General features: G+C 36.5%; 1 protein-coding gene across 1 annotated transcript in view; it reads right to left on the reverse strand.

Moving 5' to 3' along the window:
• The window catches only part of LOC127866104 (uncharacterized), a gene marked incomplete at its 5' end in the record, with an annotated part of 53,247 nt that extends 44,618 nt beyond the window's left edge, over positions 1-8,629 (reverse strand). The window contains one exon of the mRNA XM_052406515.1: positions 8,100-8,629. Within this exon, the coding sequence (XP_052262475.1) occupies positions 8,100-8,629 (530 nt within the window). The remainder of the gene's footprint in view (positions 1-8,099) is intronic.
• Positions 8,630-10,558: the final 1,929 nt, after the last annotated feature.

Raw genomic sequence — 10,558 nt, forward strand, 5'->3', positions numbered from 1 at the left:
TTTGTTTTAATACGTCAAACATTCGCACATACATTTTTGAAGTTATTTCGACCAGTATTTGCTTTTACGTGTAAGTTCACCAAGGTTAGTACTGAAGTATTTTTAGATTTATACCACCTAATTTTTCTAAAAGTAAATGTTGAATCCGTGAAATTCTAAAAATTCTCACAAAATTCCATGCATTTCAAATGTGATGCTATTTGTTGGATTGATGGCGTGTCTTCAATCACGTGTTGTTGATATGTATTGTACTCGCATTGATACTAGTGTATCGAGGTAATGCAGTTTACTTCGGAACTTAAACTGTGTTTACACATTACGGATTGTTGGAAACATAGAAAACAATGTGATCTCACGAACATTTATTGAAAAAAAAAAGTGAAGTGTCTCAGTATTGTCATGACAGATGTACTCAAGTCAACCGAAGTCATACCCTATCCTGAAGAACTTGAAACTTGCTCAGTTTCAGTGCTCATTAGATATGCAAAGTATTTAAGTTTATAAGTGTTGACTGATGTTTTCATACATGATTGTAGTTGAAAATTTCAAATATGATTCTTTCACGAAACACATGCCTCTGTTAATTAATCATACTTCCCAATAAAGAAAAACATGTGACGTTACATATTACTTGTTTGACAACGTGGGAATAAATACGTACACTAATAATAATTATAGTTTTGGATATAAACCGTACGTATTTTCTACGCTCTAAACATCCACGTAAATTTTAACATGCCTAAGCTCTATTTGTAACTCCGGATATATAGTTATCGTCGATGTTTGAAAAGCATCGATGAAATATATTTATCTAAGTATGTCAGAGAATATGTCCAGACATTGTATCCGTACAACCGTAAACATATTGCCAATATATATTGTCTGGTTATAAAAAATCCAACAGAGAAACCAGGCATCAATCGAGACACACGGTAATGCCTTGTGGAAGAATGCTTTTCTTTAAACGCACTCAGAGTATTCAGAGTCTCACACAGTGTATGTGCTGGCTTCATATTGTTATATCATGTAAATACCATACAGTGGGGTTAGGGATTTTGTTCCGGGAGAAACATCTTTATAATCCCTAAAAAATAATCCACATTCAGCCGATTTGAAGGGATTTATCCGTATTCACCTCGTTTCATCCGAATTCATCTGTATTCAAACTTTTTCAGCGGTTTTTAGGGATAAATTGCGATGAATTAAACCTTTTAAGAGATGAATTCATCGCGAGGGATGACTTCATCACTTCAAGAGATGAATTCATCGCAATTCAGCGCAAATCATGAATTAATCTCTTCAATGGATTAATTAATCTCTACGCATGCGCAGTCGATGTCAGCGGGGATTACGGATGAAAAGGCCGAGTTCATCACTACCGTAAACGAGCAGGCGGGGCGTAGACAGCTACATTTAGATGAGGATTAAATTCGGTCGGTTTTATGTCTAATACAATTTATTAATTGTATACCAGTGCACATTAATGTCTCGTTGGCCATCGCGCACTGGTCTATTTTGATTAAAATTATTTCTTTAGCGTATACCCGGGCAGCCGAGGTCAATTTGACTTTTTGTGGCTCAAACTGTAATATTTCACCTGAAAGGGCACATTATGAGTCGTGAAGACTCAGCGACGACCTGTTAATAAACTCTGAATAACAAATACAGACGTATAATACAATGTTTTTCATAGCCTAAAATACACGTCATTTGTACACTCAACAAATAAATTCTTTGTATTAACACGGAAGAATCGAAAACGAAACGGTGTGTGCTTTTAACAAGGTAAAATTTTGACTATACGTAATATTTGCCGTTACAAAGATTCGTGTCATTGCGGCAACCGATATTTCGGTCAAGTGATAAAGATGACGCATCTTATCGTTATAATCTTATCTACACATGTGCCGGCATGTGTTGTCATAGGCATACCAGTAAACGCTAAATCAAACATGGTGACATCCCCCTTGAAGACAATGCGTTTGCGCCTCTATCGCAGATTTGAATTCAAAATGTGTATTGTCGTTCTAATAATACGAATAAGTATATGTGTTTTATGTTAACAGTTCAATCAAAAAATTATATATTTTATTTGGATAACGTAATTAAGAAATAAATCAGTTTAGGAATATAGCTAATATCTCCGGGACAGTTAAATTATCAAAAAATAATTTTGTGCTCAACCTTTAGTTTTTTATATTCATTTCAAATTGATTAATTACCATAATTACAATATCAGTAAATGACAAAGGCAGATATGAACTGTTCAATAAAAAGTGTACTACGGCCTGAAATTTTTCGAAGTTTATCTTAATTTAAAGGAAGAAAGTCAGCAGATATTCAGTAGAGAAACCTGCACCAGTCTCTTTGTGTTTGTGACTAACACAGAATGTACAAAATAATTATTCTCATAAATACATTGGTATCAACGAGCATTGTATACAATTATCAAGTAAACCACATTACATTAAAAATTGATTATTTTTAAACTACAATTACATTTTATTAATTTTCAGTTTATATGTAATTAATTTCAATGTATTTACCGTATCGGGTAATTAATATACGCCCCGCCCCCACCCCCCCCCCCCCCTGCCCAGCCTCACCAATATGTGTCCAAAGTAATTGTCAAACAACGCAGTCTCGCACTTTAAAAATACATCTTCTGCAAGGCATGAATCGTAATCTGATGTATTTTTTAATTTTAATTTTTTTAAATGGGTCAATACTTTCCCATTGTTTGCATTAGTTCCTGTGTAATTTTGCATGATAACATATACTGATTTGCAAGTTTTTATTAAGTTACAGCACATGATCTTTTGCAACACGCACGTTTTCCTGGCAAGGAAATTGACAGACGACAGCACCAATGTCGCGCTCTTATTTATAAAAGGGTTAAACATGGCCTGCATGTATATTGAATGGTGAACGCTCTAGCTGTCTACAATGGCAGCGAATAGTATCCCGTTGCTGTAGAAAAATGGTGTAAATCAGTTCTATAAAGGGACATGATGAAATAAACATGTACTGAAATTAACATGCTACTGCGTAACATTGTAAAAGTTTTTTTCACAATTAACTCGCCAAAAGTAATTAATTTCTCACCGTTTGCATTTAAATGACATTATTCTCGGTTTGATAAATACGGTATAGTATGTGTTATACATGTTATTAAGAAGAGAGATTATGTTGATGGTTTAGCGCGAGTAATGCACGGGTTTTGAGTTTAAGATTTGCCGCTAAAGCGCACGAGATTTTCGTTCTGGGGTATATATGATTTGCAAATCTATCGAGTCGCCATTCGAGGGTGTTTTTTTACAGGTATAAGTTATGGAACAGGAAAACGAAAGGGTCAGAACCCCGCCCGCCCTTAATGAACATATGTATGCTTAAATAATCGGTTACATTACTTTTAAGTTTATAACTTTGCAATTATTAAGTCGATATGAACTTTATTTTCAGTTCGGTTTTTAATCCATTTAAGGTGGGATCTAAACAAGAACCGATTCCTTTACTGAGAAAGTCGATGGGAGTATTTTCATTTAAGTCTGAAGCAGCTAGGTTTTTTTTTATTATTTTGTATGTTTGAGATTCTCACTTCCTGGAGATAGTACTCCCAGCATATGTATTGAAATCTTGGTTTGTTTAAATGTCAGTGTTATATTGTTTTTTTTTCTTACTCAATAAACGTTTAACTTAAAAATATATTTTTATTTAAGGATTACGCATTTTTTTGTTTTGGTGTGACTGGTTAGATGTTAACGTCGGTTAAGTATAGCTGTTAACAAAATTTCGTCATATGCAGTTAGGGTTGCGTATCCCGCTCGCGCTTTGACATGAATCGTTCATTTTTGCCGACTAGTGTATTGGGAGTACTACTCCTACAAATATGAGGTCGATAAACATCGACCTCATATCGTTTAACGTCATTTTGCAAAAGCATCATTCCGATATGAAATCATGTCGGATGCTTTAATGACTGCAAATTCATATAAAGCGCGGAATAAGCATGCAACAAATCATTGAACATAAAATATAAACATTATTTTATTAATTGCATTAGAAGAATGTTGATAAACACTATAAAGCACTCTTTAAATTGGAAGTTGCATAATTTTACCTCATTGGTCGGTTATAAAAAACTTTGTTTCTCTTAACCTAGTATTCGATTAAGACGAATATAATAGTTTTCGTGGAACGTAAAATTAGTGTTTCATTAAACCGTTTATCTTACCATGTGTGTTTATTGACGTTATTAATTAAAGTATACTTATTATTGTATTTCATTACGAAATATACCGCGTTTCCCTTTTTGCTAACTGTTTTTGCAAAAGATCCGCGATTTTAGACACGGACAATCGTTAAAGCGTCAAATTCATTATGATTAGGCCCATAGCCAGGGTTTTGAAAAGGGTGTGTGAATTGTCTAATTAACGATAGTTAATTGAGCAACAAAGTGGTTAAGGGGGTAGGTGTGGTAGAGGCTGCCACATCTTGCAATCAGGGGGGGGGGTGGAGGTCCACCCCCCTTAACAATTTTTAAAATGATACATACAATCCTGTATTTTAGTGACGTTTTATCTGTCTTTAGAGACTGAAATTTTAGAGCATTTTTATATAAGTGACTGATCAAAAAATTCTGGGTGTGATTGCACCCAATGCATCCCCCGCTATGGGTATGATGATCAGCATACAATCAAACAATACAACATAGTTAAAATATTAAATATTAATTATAATTATAATGCGAACAAATTTCCACCGTAGATTTTCATTTACAAGTAATTGATCGCCTGATAATAAAGGCCAATTTGGTACAGTCACACCAGCAACCAGTATTCGATTCCCATTCTGGGACGGTTTCCAGACGTTTCCTACAAGGCGTTTCCCCCCCCCCCCCCCATTTCAGTTTTAGTGCAGACGTCCCCCCCAGATAAATTTATACTTGTTTGTTTGAAGTCTAATCTTGATTTGTTATCAAATGGTTATTTTGTTTAGGAAGTCTTTAACTAACATGATCTATCAAGCAGTCTGATTAGGGAACACAAATGCAAACAAGATTATTCTAATGTGTATACCAGACCCATTTTGAATACACAATTAACACCTTATTTCTGTTTGAGTAAACCTGTGCAGGGTTGTGGAACCTGTTTGTTGTTTTTAATCCAATTAAATAGGGTAAATTTGTGAATTGAACAAGAGCTGTCAGAGGACATTGCGCTTGACCATTCGAGTGCTTGACTGTATTACGCAAGCCATCATGGGAAAATTGTTCATATTCAATAATTTATTAGACGATCTTTCAAAAATTAAAAAAAGGAAACAAAATAATTTTTTGGGGGGTGGGGGGCTTGAGAGGGGGTATAATGTGGAGTGTGGTCATTTATTAGACGATCTTTCAAAAAACAAGAAACCGTTGGGGACGGGTAATGCAAAGGTTTTTTGACATAATATTGCACTATATATTCATATAAAAGGACACATCTTGAGGGGCATAACTTTGGACAAAATAATACAATTGATGGTTTAGCAACATAAAAATTCCAAAGGGTCATAACTCTCTGAATAAATCATCTAACCAGAACCCACAAATAACATGCGCATCTCCTAAAGGTAGTTAAGCTTACCAAAAAGCTTCATTGTATTCCAGTCAGTAGTTGCTGAGAACTAGCCCGGACAAGAATCGCACTATATGTACAGTTTATCGAAAATTTCAAAGGGCCATAACTCTGTGAAAAATCATCTGACCAGAACCCGCTGATAATATGCACATCTCCTCTTGGTAGTAAAGCTTCCCATAAAGTTTCATTGTATTCCGGTCATTAGTTGCTGAGAAATAGCCCGGACAAGAATTGCACTATATGTACAGTAAATAGAAAATTTCAAAGGGCCATAACTCTGTAAAAAAGCATCCGACCAGAACCCGCTGATAATATGCACATCTCCTCTTTTTAGTGAAGCTTTTCATAAAGTTTCAATGCATTTTGGTTATCAGTTGCTGAGAAATCGCCCGGACAAGATATGCACTATATGTACAGTTAATGGAAAATTCCAAAGGGCCATTACTCTGTAATAAAATCATCAGACCAGAACCCGCTGATAATATGCACATCTCCTTTTGGTAGCAAAGCTTCCCATAAAGTTTCATTGAATTTGGGTCATTAGTTGCTGAGAAATAGCCCGAACAAAAAATATGCACAGACGGACACACGGACGGACAGACGAAGCGGCGAAAATATGCTCCCCTCAATTTTTTTTTTTGGGGGGGGGGGGGGCATAATAAGAAAAGGAAACAAATGGGGGGGGGTGAGTGGGGGAAGTGGGGAGAGAGGGGGGTATAATGTGGGTGTGATAATGTATAAGATGATGTTTACAAAAAAATGTTGGGGGGGGAGGTTGGGGGGGGGGAAGGGGCGAAAGGGAAGGGAGGTATAATGTAGGGTGTGGTAATTTATTAGATGTTTAAAAAAATTGGAGGGGGGGAGGTTTTGGGGAGGGATTCTAGGTAGAGGCGTGGGGTATTGTTTGGGTGGAATCCATTGTGGAATTCAGGTAAGTGTTGTATTGTCAAAGTAATAATAAAGTGTGATCATAAATGAAGAAGTTATGGCAATTCAAGCAAAATGTTCAATTATCTAAGTGTAAAAGGGGCCATAACTATGTCAAAATGCTTGATACAGTGTTCTGCTCTTGTTTATAGGTTGGGGTCATGATGGTAAACAAGTTTGCAAAATATGTCGCTATATTACTATTTCTTTCATAGTATTTTAGACTTACAACAAAATTCAAGTAAAAATAACACTACTCACTGATAACGCAATAACAACACCAACATTTATTGGTATACTAAATTGCTCCTTCATTAATGGTTCTTCAATCACATACTTCATTTTCTCCTACCTAAATATAGAGATAATACACAAAATGTTGGGAGGAGAAAAGTCTAGGGTTTGGCATGAGAAAAGACCAGGGGAGAAACGTCCAGGGGGAGAAAAGACCGGAAACCGAAGAATTGGTTCCCAACGTTGTACACACGGGTATGTTCGGACCACTTTGCAGACGGCATCGGACCTAACTCTGTCAATTGTAAAAAAGTTCCGACTGAGAATTTACCGCAGCGCAGAGTTCTTCCAAAACATGAGAGAAAGGAGCGTACCATATTACAGCTCATTCCAGAAAATATTTCAGTCACCTCTGCCCTACATTTGCATTCGTAAGTAATAGATATGTAGCATGTTTTGTAATCACTGGTTGTCCACATGCAAAAATGGTAAATACAAGTATCCTTCTGCCTATAGTTTCACCCATTCCAGTACAAGAAATAATATAATTGAATAAGTAAATATGTAATATTCTTGTAGAAGGCAATATCAGATAACACGGATTTTACTTATAAACAAACTTAAGGTGTAATTTGATCAAATATGAGTTGTGTTCTGAGAAAACTGGGCATAATGCTTGTGCTCAGGCTAATCAGGAACAACATTTTTCGCTTATATTGAATTTTTCTTTTAAATGATGTCTCCTCTTAGCAAAAATCCAGTTACGGCTTTTGGCAGGAAGTGTCGTCCCGGATTAGCCTGTTCGGACTGCACAGGCTAATCTGGGACGACACTTTTCGCACATGCATTCAATATGCCCAGTTTCCTCAGAACACGACTCATTTATGTAATTGACTCTTCTTTAAATAAGGATTTGTGGCAAACTTAATTTTTGGGTTATGGCACATTGTAATTATATAGTTGTTATTATGCAAACATTATTCTCAAATACATTCAGATGCAAATTTTGTTAAATAGAAATAATGTTATTTACATGAAAAATGATTTAAATGAAAAGTGTACGAGTTGACAATGACTTGAATAAAAAAATGTGTGAAATTTTATTTTAATTGTTATTTTCTTTTATTGCCTGGTAAGTGGCTAAATATTTATAATACAGTAATCAATCATCATGACTCCTTTGTCTGCACTCAGAGAATGTATGACATACATGTTTATACGAGCAAATGTATATGTTAACAATATATCCGGTTTCCCTACTGAAGAAAATCAAAACAATGTTTCAAGTATAAACGTCCTGAATAATTATATAATTACCCTGCAGGGCATGTGCAGTATGCCTTCACAACTTCAAAGGGTCTCTCCTTGGTCATTAAAATCCATTGCTCATAGACACCTTGCTGCATTGAAGGATAACATTTAGAGTGAATGTAGCAGTGCTTGCTGCTGTCGCTTATGGAATTTATCATAATTTCGTGGATAAATCCTTCTTTATAAAAATTGAGACCCCTGATGTATTGTCTGTAGCACTGCATTTTTTCGGCATCTTCTGTGCGGTGGCTACTGTGCAGTAAGTAGCTCTCGATGTCGCTAAGCTTCACTGTAGGGAAATGACATGAAGTCCCAGTCCATCCTGCTCGGAGCTCAGCTATTTCGGGAGTTTCAACACCAGAAGATGACGATTGTGGTGTATAATCCGACACAATGTAACACCGCGATCCGATCGTATCTACTACCCGTTGGGCAAGTGTCAACTTGCTTCCACTAATTTTAACATTATTTGCGCGTAAAAACGCTTGCATTTCTACTTTGGAATAGTTCAACACATCCTCGACAGTTGTTTTATTATTTATTCAAATTCTGGAATAACGAAAGATCGGCCCAGAATAAACAATTGACCAATTAAAAAAAGAAAAATGTATCAATCGGACATTTCAGTACGGCGCGCCCACCTGTTTTTAAGTATTGTGCTCGCATTGAAGGCAATAGTCTGTGCCTCGTGTACAATGGCACTACATCACGCGCTGTTGATAAGTATTGTACTCGCATTGAAGGCAATAGTCTGTGCCTCGTGTACAATGACATTACATCACGCGCTGTTGATAAGTATTATGCTCGCATTGAAGGCAATAGTCCTAGCCTCGTGTACAATGGCACTACATCACGCGCTGTTGATAAGTATTGTACTCGCATTGAAGGCAATAGTCTGTGCCGCGTGTACAATGACATTACATCACGCGCTGTTGATAAGTATTGTGCTCGCATTGAAGGCAATAGTCTGTGCCTCGTGTACAATTGCATTACATCACGCGCTGTTGATAAGTATTATGCTCGCATTGAAGGCAATAGTCTGTGCCGCGTGTACAATGGCACTACATCACGCGCTGTTGATAAGTATTGTGCTCACATTGAAGGCAATAGTCTGTGCCGCGTGTACAATGGCATTACATCACGCGCTGTTGATAAGTATTATGCTCGCATTGAAGGCAATAGTCTGTGCCGCGTGTACAATGGCACTACATCACGCGCTGTTGATAAGTATTGTGCTCGCATTGAAGGCAATAGTCTGTGCCTCGTGTACAATGGCATTACATCAAGCGCTGTTGATAAGTATTATGCTCGCATTGAAGGCAATAGTCTGTGCCGCGTGTACAATGGCACTACATCACGCGCTGTTGATAAGTATTGTGCTCGCATTGAAGGCAATAGTCTGTGCCGCGTGTACAATGGCATTACATCACGCGCTGTTGATAAGTATTATGCTCGCATTGAAGGCAATAGTCTGTGCCTCGTGTACAATGGCATTACATCAAGCGCTCTTTATTAGTATTGTACTCGCATTAAAGGCAGTAGTTTGTGTCTCGTGTGAAATGACATGACAACACGCGCTGTTGATAAGTATTGTTCCTGCATTGAAGGCAATAGTCTGTGCCACGTGTGCAATGAAATGACATCACACGCTGTTAATAAGTATTGAGCTCGCAGTGAATAGGCTGGTGAACTGTATCGAAGACATGCATTTTAATTCGAAACTCAAACTACGTGCACCAATTATTGCAGTCGACTATAGCATTGAGCTCGCAATCGTTTCGAATAAAGGTTTCATATGGTTAAACAATCTAAAAAGTAATGTACATCAGCAATTTTTCGAACATATAGCGAAAAACAAGTTGTTTCGTCCACAATTCATAATAACAGTCAGTGTGCTAGATATAATTTAGCGTTTAATGATGATTAGTGTGATGATGGTGAGGACAATTAAGAGAATGAAGACGTAGATGATAACATTGAGAACATGATTAAGTTACAGTACCAATAACAGTGATAAGTCCACAAGGTTTACTTAAAACACTGATCGAATTGTCGGAAACATAGAAACCAATGTGATCTCTCGAACACTTTTTGAAAACAAAAGTTGAAGTGTGTAAATATTGTGATGATATATGTACTCAAATAAACCAATATCATACTCAATCATGAAGAAGTTGAAACTTGCTCAGCAAGAATGTTCATAAAACATGCAAAGAAATTAAGTTTAGAAGTGTTGACTGATGTTTTCATACATGATTATAGTTGACAATTTGAAATATGGTTATTAAGTAACCATTATTCCCAATAAAGGCAAACATGTGGCGTTGGATATTACGTGTCGGACAATATGGGAATTAATACGTTATTGTCCGACAGGTCACTTATTATTTTTATATTTTTGGATAAAGTGAACGAATTTTCTACGCTCAAATCTAAACATCCACGTAAATTGACACATTTTAACA

This window comes from Dreissena polymorpha, chromosome 1 (assembly GCF_020536995.1).
Source record: "Dreissena polymorpha isolate Duluth1 chromosome 1, UMN_Dpol_1.0, whole genome shotgun sequence".
In the NCBI taxonomy this organism is placed as follows: domain Eukaryota; kingdom Metazoa; phylum Mollusca; class Bivalvia; order Myida; family Dreissenidae; genus Dreissena; species Dreissena polymorpha.